General features: G+C 40.9%; 5 protein-coding genes across 6 annotated transcripts; 3 read left to right on the top strand and 2 right to left on the bottom strand.

Moving 5' to 3' along the window:
- Positions 1–9,448: 9,448 nt before the first annotated feature.
- LOC128298155 (uncharacterized) lies at positions 9,449–10,325 on the top strand. The gene is made up of 4 exons (XM_053033896.1): positions 9,449–9,584; positions 9,666–9,756; positions 9,857–9,975; positions 10,103–10,325. The coding sequence occupies exons 1-4, from the start codon at positions 9,449–9,451 to the stop codon at positions 10,252–10,254; spliced, it is 498 nt and encodes a 165-aa protein (XP_052889856.1). The 3' UTR covers positions 10,255–10,325.
- A 2,471-nt stretch (positions 10,326–12,796) lies between these two features.
- Positions 12,797–15,602, bottom strand: LOC128310726 (calmodulin). Of its 2 annotated transcripts, none has more exons than XM_053047436.1 (4): positions 15,585–15,602; positions 13,582–13,612; positions 13,166–13,479; positions 12,797–13,057 (listed from the first exon to the last, which is right to left on the bottom strand). In XM_053047436.1, exons 1-4 carry the CDS (start codon positions 15,600–15,602, stop codon positions 12,956–12,958), a joined length of 465 nt encoding a protein of 154 aa, XP_052903396.1. In that variant the 3' UTR covers positions 12,797–12,955. The 2 variants fall into 2 exon arrangements, with proteins under 2 accessions (XP_052903396.1, XP_052903395.1); XM_053047435.1 differs by lacking the exon at positions 15,585–15,602 and adding an exon at positions 13,690–13,780.
- Positions 14,102–17,038, top strand: LOC128310723 (scaffold protein salvador). Its single transcript, XM_053047431.1, has 5 exons — positions 14,102–14,282; positions 14,436–15,981; positions 16,216–16,394; positions 16,469–16,601; positions 16,672–17,038. The coding sequence occupies exons 1-5, from the start codon at positions 14,195–14,197 to the stop codon at positions 16,712–16,714; spliced, it is 1,989 nt and encodes a 662-aa protein (XP_052903391.1). The 5' UTR covers positions 14,102–14,194; the 3' UTR covers positions 16,715–17,038.
- Positions 16,986–17,507, bottom strand: LOC128310725 (uncharacterized). The gene has a single exon (XM_053047434.1). The coding sequence runs from the start codon at positions 17,503–17,505 to the stop codon at positions 17,053–17,055; it is 453 nt and encodes a 150-aa protein (XP_052903394.1). The 5' UTR covers positions 17,506–17,507; the 3' UTR covers positions 16,986–17,052.
- A 34-nt stretch (positions 17,508–17,541) lies between these two features.
- LOC128310724 (ER membrane protein complex subunit 7 homolog) lies at positions 17,542–18,502 on the top strand. Its single transcript, XM_053047433.1, has 2 exons — positions 17,542–18,176; positions 18,248–18,502. Exons 1-2 carry the CDS (start codon positions 17,604–17,606, stop codon positions 18,386–18,388), a joined length of 714 nt encoding a protein of 237 aa, XP_052903393.1. The 5' UTR covers positions 17,542–17,603; the 3' UTR covers positions 18,389–18,502.
- The last annotated feature ends 587 nt before the right edge of the window (positions 18,503–19,089 follow it).

Here is a 19,089-nt window from a genome sequence, read left to right as displayed (position 1 = left end):
CTTATGAAAACGAATGAGGATTCAATGAAGCTTCCACATAGCGCTTGCAATGTAATCTGTGCCAAACATCGTGTAAAGCAGTAGTAGAGTGGTGAGTGGATTTTTGTAGAACGAAAATTCATTTACCCTCTTTTATGCGTGCCCACCGTGCCACGGCAGCAAAGGTGAAACAACCGGCTGGTCTCAGCGGTTGTTGGTGGAGCAAACTCACTCACGGTCCGCAGTGAGATGAGCCACGGTACAATCGTCAAACGCTGAGAGTTTTTTGAAGTTTTCCACCATTCTCTCAGCTTTTCCCCCATTCTCTCACACACATTCAGTCGATATTATTGAGCCGTTGGTAGCTGGCAGACGTGTGTTGCACTTCAAGTCACGGGGATAATGTGCGTATGTGTATATTACAGTGTTTTCCTTCGCGGTTAGCTACTGTCCCCCGCAATCCTAGTCGTTGTAGCATTAACGTGCGTTTACCATTAGTGTTTTTTTGTACATTTCCCCGATATCGGGTAGTGCCGTAGGGAAACGCCGCACTTGAGCATCAATTCAGTGAAGAATATCGACTATCAAGTACGCGTCTCACAGGATCGAAACGTGGATAGAGCTGAAGAGAAACCTTAAATTATCAAAACTCACGCACCCGGAAATAAACAGGTAAATATTTTATAGTTATTTAAGAGTGTTCGCATAGTAAAAAAGAAAAACAAAACAAACATAATACATCACGCAAGTAGAATAGAAACTCCAAATTAGCACAACCATTACGTTTCACTACAGGTTGGCTTGTACGCGCCAATTATTTTAACTAGCGATACGGTTCGCAAATGACATTGCCGGCAATTTCGACAACATTTCCGGCAGTTCGTGCAGTTACCTTATGCAAAGAAGGTTACGCACTCGTACGGTGCAATGTTATATTTTGTTATTTTTAGTCGTTGCTGTCCTAGGATGATCATTTATTCGCGATACGCGATACAGAAAGAAACACTGGCTTGTTGTGCCGGTTTTGCTGGGCAAAGCTGGGCATAATGGAAGAAGCAGAACCGCGCAAACCAGACAACCATGTTTATGACATTGTTCTGGTATTCTGGTCAAGAGCAATCGTCACTAAAAATACGCGATCGTGCAAACAGGAAGGCTAATTCTGCAAAACAAAATTACATTCATGTTGATCATTCCAATCGAACCTATTTTGCGTTGAGTGGCAGAAATCCGAACGAACATATAATGCAGAATTTCTGTTAAGTTGATTTATTTCGTTGTTCATGATCATGCTACCAACGTAAGTTGTATGTCAGAAGAGAACTTACATAACTTATGTTATTAATATACGCTGATCATTTTGCCACGCTAACAACCATCGAGCATGAGGCTGTCAACGTTCAGGGTAAACATGCATTAGCAGGAACTAATGATTTCCGTTAATTAGCATGTACTTAGGTGTCGAAATGCACCCATACACAAATGTTCGATCGATTGCTACCCTGTGGTAGAATTATTTATTTATTTTCCAGTCAAATGGCATAACACCATTAGTTATATACCTTAGTAAACTAAATATTCCCACTCATCATCGTTCATGATGAATGAGAACAGGAAAATGTTAACGTATTGCTAGCGTAGAACATGCAACGTGTTTAATACGAATCACACCTTACTACTGTAAGGCAACTGTCCAAAAGGGCTTGTTCATTGTTCCGCTGACACGTACGGTGACTGAATGATTCCGATTTCATTTGAATACTCGGATTTCTGTCCCATTGATGTCTACTGCCGCTCCAAGATGTGATTATAAAATACTATCTTGCTCAGTTATTCAGGAAGCAAAGTACACCCATAATTGAAAATTCACCATACGATTACTTCACCGACGGTCCTGAAACAAGCACAGGTACTGTTGGAAAAACGTCCAATGTGTAGCCAGGTCCAGGTACTAGCATGATGCACGAGGTTCTCCTGCATTTTCGTGCTTTATGCTTTTTGTAGCACTCCATGGGGCACTGCCCCATTCCACCGATTTGCTGTTGTTCATAGCAAGCTGGTACAATGTCTGGGTAGAAAAACATATACTGCAGCAATGCAAGTACCATTACTAGCGACTAATGAATCACTTCCTTAACATGCAAGGCAAATTTCCGGCCTGATTTATCGGCGCCAAAAGCGTGGGAACCTTGTGTTAGTATTACTCTATGCTGTTGAAGTTGAACTTTGCAGTCAAGCATATGTGGTAGGAAGGTAAACACTTTCTATTTCATTACCGAGCTAAGGTATCAATTGTTCTCTGGTATCTTCCCACATATTTCTCCTATTTGACTATACTACTGTACAACCGTGTTACAAATTATTCGCCATATTGATTTATTCTTTCATTCTTCGTTCTGGTAAATGAATGTAATACAATGTAAAACAATAAATACAAACTTGTAAAGGGCTTTGTTTTATGCGCTGAGAACTCTTGTCCGGGTTCTTGAATGAATCTTGATTATAATGCATTATCATACACATTGCCCATTTCAATCTATCGTAACGTTACCATTTTTTAAAAAGTATATTAACATGAACATTAAAAGTGCAATGTTTAATAATACACGAAATATTAGGTTTATATAGGGTTATAACTTTAACCTTAATTATCTAACACGTTACTGATATAACCAACCTGAGGTTTTCCAGTAATGATAAATTACTGTTTGATTTCAACTAAGCATATGCACACTGATTCTGAATTAATAAATGATATTCTAGATAGAATGATGTTACTAGAGAGTGGGATAATTCAAATCTTCAAGAAGAGTAACTTTCAAAAAAAAATCCGATAAAGGTCTAACAATACCAATTCGAACATTAATTTTGATCTTGTAAATCAACTGAGGGAGGAAGCTGTGGTCAACTTCGATGGGAAAAAATAAACTAGTGACTGTATGTATTTTCAGTATGTTTGGATTCTCTCCCTAGGACTCTAGGATCCCTCTCCCTCCCTAGGACCCTAGAGTCACGAAATATAAGGTGTGCACTAGTGATGTGCGCTCCGGAACGCACCCACGGCTCCGGAGCCGGTTCCAAATCACAAGTGATGACATCACAGATTTGTCGTTGCATGGTGTTATATTGCGGTGTTAGTGTACGGTAGCGTCTGGTGCAAATAAATTCGGGGAAAAAAGTTTGCTGTGCCATGCTTTGAATTTGAACAAGGATCGTTTTTGGTCGTTGCCATTGACCAGTGTGCACTTACTGAAATAATCATCTGTAATGTCCTGTAGGATCATGACCGGTCGTATATCATTGTTCTGATCGCTAAACGTCAAAATGTAAATCCGTTAATTGGGCATGACAGCTTGCTGCGCAACTGTCATGCAGAAATACATTCTTTATTCGATCGTCGTTGAGAGAACATCTTCCGTCTTCCGTTCTTCCGTTTTCCGTTCTTCCGTTCTTCCGTTCTTCCGTTTAATCTTTTCCGTTTGGCGCAACCATTGTAATTTCTGCTAGTGAAATTATTGATTTACGAGAGTGTTCCGGAAAATCAGTGCATTACATCTCAGAAGTGGGATACCCCTCGTGCCTCCGCACCGTGCCGCCTTGGCTTCATCATCATTATCATCATGCCTACTCGTGACGAAATGTTGTGCGTCCTGTCGAACGCGGGGATTGTGGTTCCCCCTTCCGTCACTATCACCCAAATTCGGAAGCTATTTTCCGACGTCATGGGCATTAATACCTCTTCGTTGGGGGACGCGGAAGCATCCGTCGAAAAACCTGTTGCCGACGCTGATACCACGCGCTCGTCCGCCATTTTGGACGCTTCCATTGTTACACTCACAAAGTGCGATGACGCCATTTTGGACGCTCAGACCGGCGCGTCTGCAACGTGCCTTTCTTCCATTCTTGCTGCCGCAACACATAATGGAAATGATCCCATGGCCAAAAGTGATCCCTCTATTGCTCCCGATGACGAAATTCGGCAACTTCAGCAACGCGTCGAATTACTGGAATTGCGTCGCAAGATCCAGGCACTGGAACTCCAGACAGGCTGTGATTCACCACCGGTTGCTGACTTGAAGCTGGATAAGACCATCGAGCCCTTTACTGGCGATGATGAGAGATGCATCCTACAATGGCTGGACGACTTGGAATACACTTTTTCGCTGCATCGAGTCAAGGAGGCGGATAAATTCGTCCACACTCGCCGGCTGCTAAAAGGATCTGCGGCTATTGTTGCCCAATCCTCTCGTGCCTCTACTGTGGAACAGTTAAAGGAGGAACTTATCTCCACTTTAAGCGTACCGCCTTCTGTTGAAACCGTACTTCGACAGTTACGATCCCGTCGTCTCTCTACAAAGGAAACTGCTTTGCGTTACGTGCTGGATATGCAACGTATCGCCAGTCGTGCTCCTGTTCCGGAACCCGAATTGGTCGACATCATTCTCGACGGTCTGGGTAACCCATCTCTCACTGCCGGAATGCGGTTCATAGCAACAAATGTAGAAGATTTAAAGCCGATGTTGAAGAAGTTCGAAGCGCTCCGGTCTCGAATAATCTTTAAACCAACCTCACCTTCTGTTCCGGAAAAAGCTCCTGTTCTGAACAGCCGAGGTATAACATCCAACATTAACCGATGTTATAACTGTTCGGAGTTTGGACATCACAAAAATAATTGCACTCGTCCCAACCGACCACCAGGGGCTTGCTTCAAGTGTTTCCAGATGGGACACACCCACAAAAATTGTCCTAAGACTGCTGCAAATGCTGCTGCCTATCCGGAAGCGACCAACCATATTTCGGTAAATGATCCTGAAGTCTTGGCATTGGACGAATTGCAAGAAGTGAGTATTTCTTTTCTAAAATTAGGAAAGCCGGTTGTGATAGTTCAGGGAATCCAATCTTTATTTGATACAGGTAGCTCAGTAAGTTTTATTAATGAGTCAATAGTGCCAGTAGGACTTCTAGCTGCATTGACACCTTCCAGATATCGTGGCCTTGGGAATTCTCATCTTTATACCCGTGGTCAGGTTATATGTCGCATTAAATTCAGAGAAGTGATTCTCAATCATTCCTTTATTATTTTACCCGAAAAATCAATGGCCTGGCCAATTATTATAGGTAGGGATTTACTTCCGTCGTTTAATATTTACCTTACGTACCTTAAGAATTCCACCCCTTTCATGAAGTCACCTCGAAATGAAATTATATTACCAAACCAGGATGCGTTAAGCGTAGCAGCCACTGAACTTTCTAATATGGATGTTTATGAAACAGAGCTCGAACTTGACATTGGTCCCTCATTACGTTCAAAGGACGCTGCTCTTGTCTTATCAATTGTAAAAGAAAATTACCTGAACGATTCTATTCAGCGCACTAAGCTGATAGATTATAAAATGAAGATTAACCTCACTCACCAGACTCCCATTTTCACTAAACCTCGTAGACTCTCCTATGCGGAACGAAACCAAGTTAGGGAAATAGTTTCCAAATTGTTAGATGAGCAGATCATAAGACCAAGTAATTCTCCCTATGCCTCCGCCCTGGTGCTCGTTCGGAAGAAGAGTGGAGAGATACGTATGTGCGTGGACTATCGACCAATCAATAAGATTACGGTAAGAGACAACTACCCCCTTCCATTGATCGAAACCTGTTTGGAACACCTTTGTAATAAGAAGTTTTTCAGTCTGTTAGATTTGAGAAGTGGATTTCATCAAGTGCAAATGGATGAATCTTCCATTCCCTACACCTCTTTTGTTACTCCCGATGGCCAATATGAATATACGAAAATGCCTTTTGGACTTAAGAATGCTCCGTCTGAATTTCAACGCTTTATTAATTCGATCCTTCGTGAATTTATTGCTGAAGAGAAAATAGTCGTCTATTTGGATGATATTATCATCGCTTCCGTTGACCTCCCGTCTCATTTAAAAACTTTAGAAGCTGTTCTACAAAGGATCAAGGAGTCTGGCCTTGAACTTCGCATTGATAAGTGCAAGTTTGCACATGAAGAGTTAGATTATTTAGGATACAAGGCAAATGCTTCCGGTATCCGACCAAGCGACAGGCATATTAGTGCTCTACGAAACTACCCGATGCCTTTAAATACAAAACAACTTAGACGATGCTTGGGATTATTCTCTTACTTCCGACGTTTTGTTCCATCATTTTCTTGCATAGCTAAACCGCTAACCAAACTCCTTCAGAAGGATGCTACCTTCAACTTTGATGTTAATTGCCGTGAGGCTTTTGAGGCTCTTCGTGAGAGGCTAATTCAATCTCCCGTCCTCGCCATTTTTGACCCAAAAAGGGAAACCGAGCTTCACTGTGATGCAAGTTCATTTGGGTTTGGAGCAGTTCTGTTACAAAAGCAAGACGATAATAAACTTCATCCGATTGCCTATTTCTCGAAAACTACTTCGAAAGAGGAAGCAAAGTTGCATAGCTACGAGCTAGAAACGCTTTCAGTAATTTACGCACTTAAAAGATTTCACACCTATGTCCATGGACTTCCGCTCAAGATCTTTACGGATTGTAACTCATTGGTTGAAACCTTAAAGAATCGTAATGGCTCTGCAAAAATTGCTCGATGGTCCCTATTCTTAGAAAACTATGATTATTCTATTCATTATCGTTCTGGAACTTCCATGGCTCATGTCGACGCCTTGAGCCGAACCGAAGCCATCGGTGCTATCAGTGAGTTAGATCTGGATTTCCAACTACAGATTGCACAATCTCGAGACCCTTCTATTGAATCCCTGAAGCGTAGACTTGAAACTGGTTCCGTTGAAGGATTTATCTTACAAGACGGTTTAGTATATCATCAATCTTCTGTCAATCCTCTTCAATTATATGTACCCTTTGAGATGGTGGATAATGTTATTCGACATAACCACGAAAAGATTGGCCATTTGGCCACTGTTAAGACCTTTGATTCTATTCGCCGACATTACTGGTTTCCTCAGATGAAAACCCGAATTGAGACTTTCATTAAAAATTGCATCAAATGCATCCTTTATTCAGCACCACCTCGAGTCAACGCTCGAAATCTATTCAGTATTCCGAAAGTACCCTTGCCGTTTGACACCCTGCATATTGATCATTTAGGTCCATTACCTAATACCGGTTCCCGTAAGAAATATCTTCTGGTTGTTATAGATGCTTTCACCAAATTTACAAAACTGTACGCTACTGCGACCACTAATACTCACGAGGTATGCGATATTCTTAATCAATATATGTCTTATTATAGTAGGCCAAGGCGCATTATAAGCGACCGTGCGACCTGTTTTACATCAACCCTTTTTAAGGAGTTCCTTGAATCTCACAATATTTCTCATATATTAAACGCTACAGCTTCTCCTCAAGCTAATGGTCAGGTCGAACGTGTTAATCGCGTGATTCGTCCCATATTAAGTAAATTATCTGATCTCGCCGATCATTCCGATTGGAACTTGCACTTACGCACTGCCGAGTATGCTCTTAATAATACTGTCCACAGTTCTACGAATTTTCTTCCATCTGTTCTTCTCTTCGGAACCGAGCAGCGGGGTGAGGTTGTAGATGAGTTACGCGAATTCCTTGAGTCTAAGATAGAAGATGGAGGAAAGGATATCAGTCATCTCCGTTCCGAGGCACAAACAAATATTAGAGCGTCACAAGACAGAAATGAACGATACGTTGCAGGAAAGACTAGACCAGCCCCTAATTTTAAGGAAGGAGAGTTAGTTGCCATTCGATATACAGACACGGCTAATGTTAGCAAAAAGCTTAACAAAAGGTTCCGCGGCCCTTACGTAATTCATAAAGTTCTACCCCACGACAGGTACGTTGTTAGGGATGTCGAAGGATGTCAGAATACGCAGATGGCATATGATGGCGTTTTAGAAGCGGACAAGTTGAGGAAATGGGCTATCAATGCTGAAACATAGGAGAACTTCTGTAGTAGTCAGAATTGAGGTCAATTCTAGGTCAGGACAGCCGAGCTGTAATGTCCTGTAGGATCATGACCGGTCGTATATCATTGTTCTGATCGCTAAACGTCAAAATGTAAATCCGTTAATTGGGCATGACAGCTTGCTGCGCAACTGTCATGCAGAAATACATTCTTTATTCGATCGTCGTTGAGAGAACATCTTCCGTCTTCCGTTCTTCCGTTTTCCGTTCTTCCGTTCTTCCGTTCTTCCGTTTAATCTTTTCCGTTTGGCGCAACCATTGTAATTTCTGCTAGTGAAATTATTGATTTACGAGAGTGTTCCGGAAAATCAGTGCATTACACATCCAAACAAAATCATAATTTTTGGTCGATTTACGGTACCTACTTGTTTGGAAGTTCCGTCAAGGCTCTGCCAATGTCCAACACCGAATGTTGTTTATGTGAAAAGCGACACCGTCACCTGCCAGCCACGCCCCGAGCCTCCATGTGGTTGCCAAACCACACTAACAGCCATCACAACCACAATTTCATCACAACAATAGCACCGGACCAAAATCAACACACAAAACAATAGAACAGACATAACGATTACAACAACGATAGACAAACCGACAAAAACAACACAGACATACTCCAACATCCAATACAACCGAGTATGCCCGGGATAAGGCAAACTGCAAGGAGGAAATGCCTTGTAAAATTGTATACCACTCGACACTACGGTGTCGATAATACGGTGAGAGCCGTCATCATGGAATAAATAAATAAATAAATGTTTGTAATGCTACATGCTTAAACTAAATATCGTTGAAAGTAAACACACAATATGTATTTCCACAAAAAATAAATAAGCAAATACGTAAATATGCTCTGTACAGCAAAGCATATGCATTTCATTTGGTTCGGAAACGGCTCCAGACCCTTTAGTTTGATGTTTTTAGTTCAAAAGCACCTACGGGGTTATTGTGGGTTCGGAGCCGGCTCCGGAGCCGTGGGTTCGAAACCGGCTCTGGAGCCGTGGGTTCGGAACCGGCTCCGAAATTTTTTGGATCCGGTCGGGGCCGGCTCCGGTTCCGGAGCCGTTTTTCCCATCACTAGTGTGCACGTGGTGCGTATCGGCCTTCTTCTCCTAGTGTAACGTCCCAAGTGGTAACATATTGTAATGGAGTGATGTTATAATAACTTTAACCCTCATTTATAAAACAACAGAACATTTTAATTTCTTTCTTTCTTCGGCAATGACATCCACCCATGAATATCCTATTAATGATAACTGTTTTTAAGCTCCATTTGCAGCTCAAGCAAACTGCACTTTAAATTGTAAACCATCAATCAACACATCCATGATCAAAGTCCTGTTCAGCTGGTTCCGTCTGTAAACACTACGTATGAATGAATCTACAGAACAGACAGTACCTGCAAGTAAATCGATAGTCGATCGATCGATAGGACGGAAGTGAAGCCAGCATTCGCCAATGATCAAACACTAATTGTGCAACTGGATTAACATACAGTGGGAATTGAAGTTCGTAAACAATGGAGCGAAAATTGTTGTACGCATTTCGCGGGTGGATTGCATTTGTGGCCTTTATGGATTTGGGAACGGCCTTTCGATGTTACATCGAGCGACGGAGTTTTCTGGGTGATCACTCAGAAACACAGTTTATTGAAGGTAAAGAGCACGTCTCTTATAACTTTTCATTTGATTTGTTTGCAACATTAATATTGTCCAATTTCTCAATAATTTTCTTAGGAGACTACACGATTTCAAGGATACTGGGTATATATTGCATATTGAAAGCAGTCGCATTGGTGCACTGCACATTGTACATACACTACAAACCGTAAGTATATTGCATATTCCAAGACAATACTTAGAATCGTATTGCACATCAACTAAATTTCGAAATGCCATCGTATTTTCTTTCGTTCTACTTTGTTAAGAGTTGTTAGTATGGGAGGATGCTCATTAGCAATAACGATGATGCTCTACATAACTGAGGCCTTGTACTTCCGCTCAACTACGTTAAACTTTTACGTCATATTTCCGTGTGTTCTCAACTGTGAGTTAAGAGATTTTTCATGTATCTACCTTTTGAAAATTGAAAAAATCCTAATGTATTTTGTTATTCTTTTTCAATATTTTACTCTTTCATTTCTCCTACCTATGTTTTCTTTATGGACATCTAGCAATAACACTCATAGGTCTTCTATATATTCCTCGTAAATTGCGTCTCTGGGAGCATCGAATTGCATCAGAAAACGATGATGAAAACTCGCAACTCCTGAAACAAATGGGAGGATTCAAGAAGAGACGAGCGCACAAAAATAAAACTCCATGAATACTGTGGATCGCATAATATTAGATATCACGCTATAATCACCCCTCTTGGCGCACTATCCTATCCCACCTATCCCCATCATATGTCTGCATCCAGGTGCGATATTCCTCTCAAGTAGAATTAACTACTGAATACAAAAAAAAAACAACACCGAAACAGAGATCCCAACGCCCCTCAGATGATTAATCATATCGAGTCGTAGTATATACTACTAACTCTATTCTTCGTTTTTGTATTAGGTGAATATGGTCTCGGGGATACTAGAAAAAAAAACACGTGGTGTCTTTATGATACATTCATAGATTATTTCCTTACCGCAATGCAGTATGGCGTAAATTTGTATTGGACCATATAACTCGTGTAACTGCTGAACGACTGATCTATCATATAAACAGTTTCCTAACTGCGCACTGCAAGAATCATAAACACGTTCGCATTCATCTTTCCACATTATGCACTTTGTTTAGAAGTTCACAGTCACAAAACGTTCACGTAGCACGGTTTTACTACATACTAGAATTAGTATTCTAGCAATGGCGCTCAGGCACTTGATTCGATTGTGGATTAGATACGCGTCCGTGTTACTGATTCATTTAATAAATCAAAAAGTACCCCACTTCAAATATGCCTTTTTAAGGAGCATTTCTATTTCGCTTAAAACGGTCAAAGAGTAAGGGGTGAGAACCTAGCGCATTACTAGCGAAATAATTCCTTTTCCACAAACAACTAAACTTTCATCATATGCTACCTACGCCGGAATACAATTCAAATTAAACTACATAACGAAATTAAAAACTAGCTAGCAATAGTCAAAATAGCAAGAAGCAAACAGTTTCTAAATATTTTTCTACGCCTTCCATCAATACGCAAAGCATGAGGAATAAGGTATTTCATATACTATAATGCAGTAAAGCCACACTGAAACGAAAACAAATGAGAGTTTGTTGGCCATGTTCGAATACGAGCAGTTAATGATTCAGGGGTATAAAATTAGTAGTAGCAGATTGACTTTAAAACAACACAATGTGAATGCAACAAAGCTTTAAACATTTATAACACGAATTCTAATTCATGACACCTGGACCGTTTTAGAAGATGCATCAAATATCGATAATAATGCATAATCTTGACCGAAACTAGCTATGTTATCATCAGTAGCAGCAATCTCAAATGATCGAAAAGTTGAATTAAGAATCCGATGAGCTCGGTTGTTTCTTTTTGAACTTACTGCTAGCGAGAAATCACAAAACTTGAACAGCCTTCGTTCCATCTATCCGTTAGACATTAAGATCGAAACGCTATGCATGACTGTCACCACTACCAACCTACGGCAGGATTCTTGTGATTAGTAGTAACAACTGCATCACAAACATGGACTATGCAATCATGCAGCACTCCAACAAATAATCTCACGAAATACATTTGCCAGGGTGAAATGCACTTCATCATCTTGCATGTGGAAAATGAAGTAAATTCTACGCACTTTCGACACGCTCAGACAACAAATGTGTTGTGATTGATTTTGAGTAGTTTGTGCACCAAGCGTGAATTTTTAAGAGCGTGAGAAAAGAACTAAGACATGAAATTTAGTTTGTGATAGAGAGACTTAGCGAATATTAAACATAGAATTGCAAAACTTACACGTTATTACGTTAACGAAGGCTCCCTAAGCTCCCAAGCTACCAGTTACTACACCAGGATTTCAAACTGCAGTCCTCAACAACAGTTTGTAGCATGTCGAGGCAAGTTTTGAAAATTGAATCGCAAAAGATATCTTGGTCGCCAAAACTACAACTTATTGAAGATTTTCTAATACTGCCCACAACAGTATGTAAATCGTGCGTTTTAAAAGCATTTTTATGACAAAACAAAGCATCGCAATAGGATCGGCATTCGCTGCCCCAAATTGTACTAGATATGGAAACGACATCAGTAGTAACATCTTCGAACAATTTTTACAAATAAGTAGCATTCTGCCGCATTTATACAATTCAATCAATACAATTACAGTCAATACTAGTTGACAATCGGACCAGCAGCAGTAGTCATCACTGCTTGTTTACACCTCTAGTCAAATGCTAAGAGAAAACTTGCTCGAAGCACCTCTACTTATTTAACCTATTCTCTAACATCAATTATTTCAATCGAACAAATCATAGGTTGTATTATTGAAACAAACGTTAATAACAAAATTAATTCTTGCTAAGACCGGCGAATTCGAAAGCAATAAAAAATCGCTCCATCGCGAAGAAGCATGCATCTTTTATCATTTAATGTTAACACCAAATGAACAAACGCACGACCATATGCGGTAGTTTGATAAACAGAAATAAAAAGCCGAAACTGACTAATTCCAAATCGATTGTGTAAGATGTTTCAGATGATTAAACGTCGTGATAAAATTACAAATGTTTCAGGAATGCACAATTCTGTACCATCACGAACTTGTTTCGTTAAACAGAAAGTAACGTTAATTAGGTGATATATCCATTTGAAAGAAACAAATTTAGACATGTTGCTGATACTCATGAAAAATGTAGTGTACTAAGCTCATTCGTGATTAAATAAGTATATTTTGCAACATCTAAGTGTAACAAAATAAATATAAATAATGATTCCTGTCGTGAATAAAATAAAAGAAAAGCTGTAGCTATATCAAATACAGATGGAACAGATGAAACTAGCTTTCGGCCAGATATAGTTAATAATAATCTGGAACTGGAGCACAAGCTACACGTACAAAATCGCTATACCGGACATGGCCGTTGCTCGATACATTTGCCTCGCGAAAAATGTTATCCACCTGTGGTGATTCAAAAGGTCCCATAAAGGGAATGAATTGAAAAACGATCAGATAAGATAAACCATTACACTGGCTCACACTGACACTGGGCCTCTGGGGAACACTTACCTCACGATACGAAAGCCCTTCGCCCCAATTCTGCAGCAGATGACGCAGCTGTCGTGCAGGGATTGTTCCACGGCCTGCTTTGTCTCCGGCTTTAAATGCCTGCACAACCTCATCGGGAAGGTTTTCTACGCGCGAATGCTGATGCATAACTTCTAGGAAATCGGCAAAACTCATGCGTCCATTTTTCTTCTTCAGATACTGGGTCAACTCTTGTATGGTGGGAGAAAGTCCCAGTGAGCGCATTATCACTGTAAGCTCGTCCAGCGTCGTTATGTGACCCGAACGCGCGAATAAGTAGAAACACTCACGAAACTCTGAAAATAATTGATACAACAATTAGATTCAGTTACATTTGCTCTATCTTTTGCAATAAGCATATGTTATCCATTTGTGAGCGTGGAAAACTGTCCACGTACCATCGATATCTTGTTCTTTGAAGTACCGGGCCTAGAAAAAGTAAATAACGATCAATTGATTTTAAATGCGCTTAGTTCAGTTATTTACGATGCAGATACAATACAAACCATTGCCAGAAATATGGATATAGGAGGAATCTGAAATTATCGTTTGGAATGTTTGCAACTCACTTGTTGCTTCACGTCGTTTCGCTTTTGCCTGGCTACGAAGGAATAAGCGTAGTTCACACACAAAGATCTCCACCACGGCTGTCAAAAGCTCGTGTCCGATGTAACTCCAAACGAACACTGTGCATTAATCGGCGCATCTATAATCAGGTTGGGCTTCAAATATTATCCGAAACCACGAACACTTTATCATATGTTTATACCAACATTTTATTCATACATTCTGCATTCATTCCAAGCAGATAAACGCTGATTTCAACAATTAATTACCAACAGAAAGCTTCACATCCTTCAGCTGTCAAAACTTCGCGTTCTGCGTACCTTGTTATTACGCTATCGACGCTTTCTCCTTTGGTAAAATGGTTTCAGACAAATAGTTCTACAACGATTCAAAACAAATCAATTGCACCTAAGCACTGATCAACAAGCGGTGCAGGGCGACAAAATGTTGTCCAGAAAAAGTAAAGATAAGTCTATTAAAGAAGGTGTGGTAGGTAAATACGTGAAAAAAGACACTCCGCCGGAAATACCAAGTGAGTATGGGTTTGCATTGTGTATTGTTAGTCTTTTACACTTCTTCCAATGCATTTCAACAATTAGAAAGCGTTGTGTGGTATCTTTCGTACCGCACGTAAATAGTGAATATTGAGAGTAAACTAACAAGCGGTTTGTATGTTTTATTGCAGCTGTTAACGTGTGGACCGCGGAGCAGAATAAAAGCAAGCTCGCTAAATCCAGGAGAAGCTCGCAGCAGATTGTTTCCAATACCGGTCAGCCACCGGGACTTCCTTTGACTGCTAACAGCAGCAATATTCAAAATGTGCAAAAATTTGGCAATTCCAAGGTGTTGACGAAAGTAGGAGGGCTTGGTCACGAAGGAAAGTATACGCCTAGCAATAATATTCCCAATTTGTCTCACAAGTTTGGCAGCATTAATCCTAACAATGATCTGTCCAGTGGGCTTAATTTGATGAACGGTAATGTAAAACAACTGCCCATGATGTTGATAAAAAACCCGACTACTATGGGACTTTCGCTACCGATGAATGACGTAAGAAACAATAATAGCCACGGAAATTACGTGGACATCGATACGATTGATCAGATTCTAATGCAGCAAAGCGAAGCAAACCTTTATCGGCTGCAACAACAACAGCAACAGCAAATGTTCCAACAACAAGAACACGAGCAAAAACAGTTGCAACAGCAACAACTTCACCATCAAGCACAGCAGCAACAACAAATGGAGCTGCAGGACCAACAACGTCAAGAGCAGCTAGAAATGCAGCATCAGGAGCATCATGAGCAGCAAGAACAGTTGCAACATCTGGATCAGCAACAACAAGAACAACAGGACCATCAGGGTTTGAATAGTCAGCGATATGCTTCCAATTTTGAACGGAAGCTATCATACAACCAACATCACACAAACAATCACAGGAATGGTTTTGAGAGCTATGGAAATTTATTGCGTAATGGAAGTCCCATCGCATCGTCCGGTTCATCCGGAAACAGTTTAACAAACGAGCAGACACTTTTTATCCGTCATTATTCAACCCGTCAAACGACGCAGCTGCAGCCTTCTTCACAACAAACGAGCAATCAGCAAACCCAGAATCAATCGGAATCAATGCAGCAAGATCATCTGTATCCCATTTATGAAAATCAATCACAATTGATCGGTCGTCCCGAATCGCCAATTTACAGTAACACGAACTCCGGTACTATATACCAGAATTACAACAGTAACAACTCGTCACATCAATCGCTCTATTCGAACGTTTGCGTTAGTGGACAACCGGCAGGAGAAACTGGCGGTAGCAACAGCCCGGGACTTGCACAGTCACAATCATTACAGGCTACGTCACTTCAAGCCCAATCCCAGCCACTTTATTCAAATATGATAATCGGCTCAAACAAGCCTAATAGTGTTACATACGGGGAGGTGGTATTACGTACTGCTCGGCTTGGCACAGCGAGTGCGAGCAGTGGTTCAGTTCCGGGCCAACGAAGTATTACTCAGGGTTCCGCTGGTCAGCAATCCGAAGGAGACAACGGCGAAGAGGAACTGATGCTGCCACCTGGTTGGTCCGTAGATTACACGCTAAGGGGGAGGAAGTACTACATTGATCATAACACGAAAACGACACACTGGGCTCATCCGCTCGATAGAAAGGCTCTGCCTACGGGTTGGCAAAGAATAGAAGCGGCACGGTATGGAACAATTTTTAAGTAAGTATTTGTTAATACAATTTTTTGCCGTAGGTTCGAATTTGCACCTTCCGTTTGACTCGCAAAAATATGATGCAATGGTCCCAAAACACTCTATGTACTTTTTATTGCCGTTTTATGCATCTAAGGCTTTGCGCTATCTTGTTGAGCGTTTTGTCTCGGTGTGAAGTTGTTCTATACAACATGAGACATATAAAACAATAATTGCATTCGTTTTCTGTTTCTTTTCAAAAGCTATTTCGGGAACCAAGAACTAACTCTGCCATACCTGGCCTCATGCCACCTAACGCATGCACCAGCTGTGGAAATTCCCCGACCGATTGTGTCGCATTTTCCTCGACACAGCGCCTTGGTGCCGGCGAATCCATACAACACGGAAAAGGTCCCAGAATGGTTATTTCTCTATGCAAAGTGTAAGCATACTGCGGGATAAATCATAGAATTGTTACAGAGCAATCACACAAATTTTTCATTCGTTCTGTTTCAGCTTCATCGGAGAAGGATCATATCATAAAATGGGATATGTTTCAGCTACAGCAACTAGAAGATTTCCTTGGCATAATGAAAAAGTTGTATCGTCAAGAATGCAACATTATCGTTGCAAAATACGAAGTGATCAGGTACCAAAAAAGTGAATCTCAAATGTATGTCAAATATCTCATTAATCAACGTATATGTAATGTGTTTCAGGATACAGATACACTCGCGAATGCAAGAACTTCGGCGGATGTAATCGAACTGGTTGGAACTTCTGTATCAGTGCTTTGAAAAAGAAATGTGATATCAAACAGTTCCTTCATCGAAGATTTGCGTTAGCCATAAGGCATATCTAGAGCGATGCAGATGCATTATCATCACATCACACTAAAACACGCTACGTCTGTTTGTATGCTTGTGCATATTCATCAGTGCCTTAAGTTTTCACAATCACTCCATTACACGACAAGATTGTGTGAAATTGTTACAGGCTGTAGTGTATTTTAAAAAGAAGAAAGCAACACGGATACATCTTTCATATATCATTATTATTTTTTACACGAATAAAGAAAATATTTCATACTAAGCACAGGACTACTTTTCTACACCTGAACCGCCACCCTGTTCAGTTGGTCGCAAAACTTGAAGATCTTTCAGTTCGTACTCGTCCGTTTTAGTGAGCCCGGTTAGTTTGACGACTTTCGCGTTCGGAAGATTGAGCTGCTTTGCGAAACGAATGGCCTGGGGCAGCTGTGCTTCTTCGTCGCTTTTGTAACCATAAAACTTGGCCCAATCGTTACGCCCGGTGTAGATCATGTAACAAACTCCTCCAAATGCATTCCAAGCCACTATAGCGTAGAATAAACTCAAGCGACCTTTCCAAAGATGAGCCCGGTCCATCGGTATTGGGTTGGTTCGGCGTCGAATCCATTTTCGCAGCCAGCGTGGTTGTTGGAACAGAGTCATCGTCTTTCCGACGATTTTTATTTCGAACCAAAGTTTTATCCCAAAATCATAACAACCTGCTGTCAGTTTGCTCCGTTGCATAAGTGCAATGACAATCTACTGACATTTCCAAATACAATCTAGCGAATAGCGCCGATGAGGAAAAAAATCAATCACCAAGTCACGAACAAACATTGAAAATGAAAATATTGGCGTGTTTTTTGGTAACTGCTTTGCTGTGTTCAACTCCTGCAACGGCCGATAATGGGATGGAAGAGTTCGATGATGCTGCTCGATATGCGATCGAGGGCAAAGTGTACCCACCTGAACTGTACGGGGGAGATTCGGAGCTCGGCTGGCAGCTCGACACACAAATATCCATCAACGGTGGCGAATACAAGGGATTTCTTCGTGAAGACGGCACTTTTCTGATCAGCACAGTGCCGTCCGGCAGCTATGTGGTTGAGATCGTAAATCCGGACTATTATTACGAACCCGTGAGGGTAGAAATCAACCCCAAAGGAAAGTTCCGTGCTCGTAAGCTGAACTATGTTCAGCCATCCCAAGTGCTGCAACTGCCCTATCCACTGAAGCTGAAGGCTCTTACCAGATTCCGGTACTTCCAGCAGCGCGAACAGTGGAAGATAACCGATTTCCTGTTTAATCCGATGGTGCTGATGATGATATTGCCGCTAGGTATTATGCTAATACTACCGAAAATAATGAGTGATCCAGAAACGAAGAAGGAAATGGAAAATTTAAACTTATCCAAGGTAAAGAGATAGTTCCTTAGCTCCTACTAGTGTTCTTTCTTGCGCAGATACTAATCGATTTGACTTTGCAGATGACGAACGATTTACCCGAATTCAGTGAAATGCTTACGTCCTATTTCACCAGTGGTTCTGCTGGGGCTGCAGCAGCTGCTGCCAAAGCAGGAAAGGAGAAAGATAAAGCCAAACCAAAGCAAAGCAAAAAGAAAAATTAATCTTTCATTGCAAAATGTAAATGAATACTACAATTATTTCCTAAATCCGAGTTTCGAATAACGAGGCAAATAACCAATTGATAAATAAAACTGGCTTAATGGGAAAACTTTTGTTCGGTCTTAACTGAAAAGCTTGGTATATTTACTTACAATTTCAACGCAAGGCATTTGAAGGATTTTATTTCCATCATTTTGGTTTCGCAACCTGGGATATTTCTGTAACTTTTCCTGACTAATTTACCTTTCCCTGACTAATTTACCTGTAGGTAGATAGTTAGTTCGGCATTCCCGGAGGATGATCCGGCTTTATCATGTTCAGCGCCGCCTCATCCAAATTTGGACGATTCTCTATGGAAATCGTTTAAAACGTTTTGGTTACGGCGTTGAACGAGTTAAACAACAAAGCCGCTTCCACGAGACTTGTAAGCTGCATTAATGAAAGGCAATCAAATGTTTTTTAGGCAATCAGTCTTCCTTCCATTATGAATAACTACAATTCCATGGTTTACAATTTTGGTGTGCGGAATTTTACGAATCGTGCAGTGGTAATGGGATGGGTAGAAAATATTAAGATTATTTGGGTAGTGAGCTTGATGATGATCGAGTAATTACCACTATGTAATTAGCATGCAGTAGATTCAGGATCGTGTGAAGTAGCTGAAACAAACCAAACTTGAACGGCAATTGTAAATACTCGGGAC

The sequence above is a fragment of the Anopheles moucheti genome, chromosome 2, assembly GCF_943734755.1.
Source record: "Anopheles moucheti chromosome 2, idAnoMoucSN_F20_07, whole genome shotgun sequence".
NCBI classification, from domain to species: domain Eukaryota; kingdom Metazoa; phylum Arthropoda; class Insecta; order Diptera; family Culicidae; genus Anopheles; species Anopheles moucheti.
This window is presented reverse-complemented; position numbering and strand designations above follow the sequence as displayed.

Bases quoted from the DNA above. Each gene is read 5' to 3' on its own strand.
- LOC128298155 (XM_053033896.1), top strand. From the start codon at position 9,449: ATGGAGCGAAAATTGTTGTACGCATTTCGCGGGTGGATTGCATTTGTG. The intron at 9,585-9,665 runs GTAAAGAGCACG...TAATTTTCTTAG, and splicing joins AGAAACACAGTTTATTGAAG to GAGACTACACGATTTCAAGG. The intron at 9,976-10,102 runs GTGAGTTAAGAG...ATGGACATCTAG, and splicing joins ATTTCCGTGTGTTCTCAACT to CAATAACACTCATAGGTCTT.
- LOC128310723 (XM_053047431.1), top strand. From the start codon at position 14,195: ATGTTGTCCAGAAAAAGTAAAGATAAGTCTATTAAAGAAGGTGTGGTA. The intron at 14,283-14,435 runs GTGAGTATGGGT...GTTTTATTGCAG, and splicing joins CACTCCGCCGGAAATACCAA to CTGTTAACGTGTGGACCGCG. The intron at 16,602-16,671 runs GTACCAAAAAAG...AATGTGTTTCAG, and splicing joins GCAAAATACGAAGTGATCAG to GATACAGATACACTCGCGAA.
- LOC128310726 (XM_053047436.1), bottom strand. The intron at 13,480-13,581 runs GTACGTGGACAG...AATTATTTTCAG, and splicing joins CAAAGAACAAGATATCGATG to AGTTTCGTGAGTGTTTCTAC. The intron at 13,058-13,165 runs GTAAGTGTTCCC...GAATCACCACAG, and splicing joins AAGGGCTTTCGTATCGTGAG to GTGGATAACATTTTTCGCGA.
- LOC128310725 (XM_053047434.1), bottom strand. From the start codon at position 17,505: ATGCAACGGAGCAAACTGACAGCAGGTTGTTATGATTTTGGGATAAAA.
- LOC128310724 (XM_053047433.1), top strand. From the start codon at position 17,604: ATGAAAATATTGGCGTGTTTTTTGGTAACTGCTTTGCTGTGTTCAACT. The intron at 18,177-18,247 runs GTAAAGAGATAG...TTGACTTTGCAG, and splicing joins AAAATTTAAACTTATCCAAG to ATGACGAACGATTTACCCGA.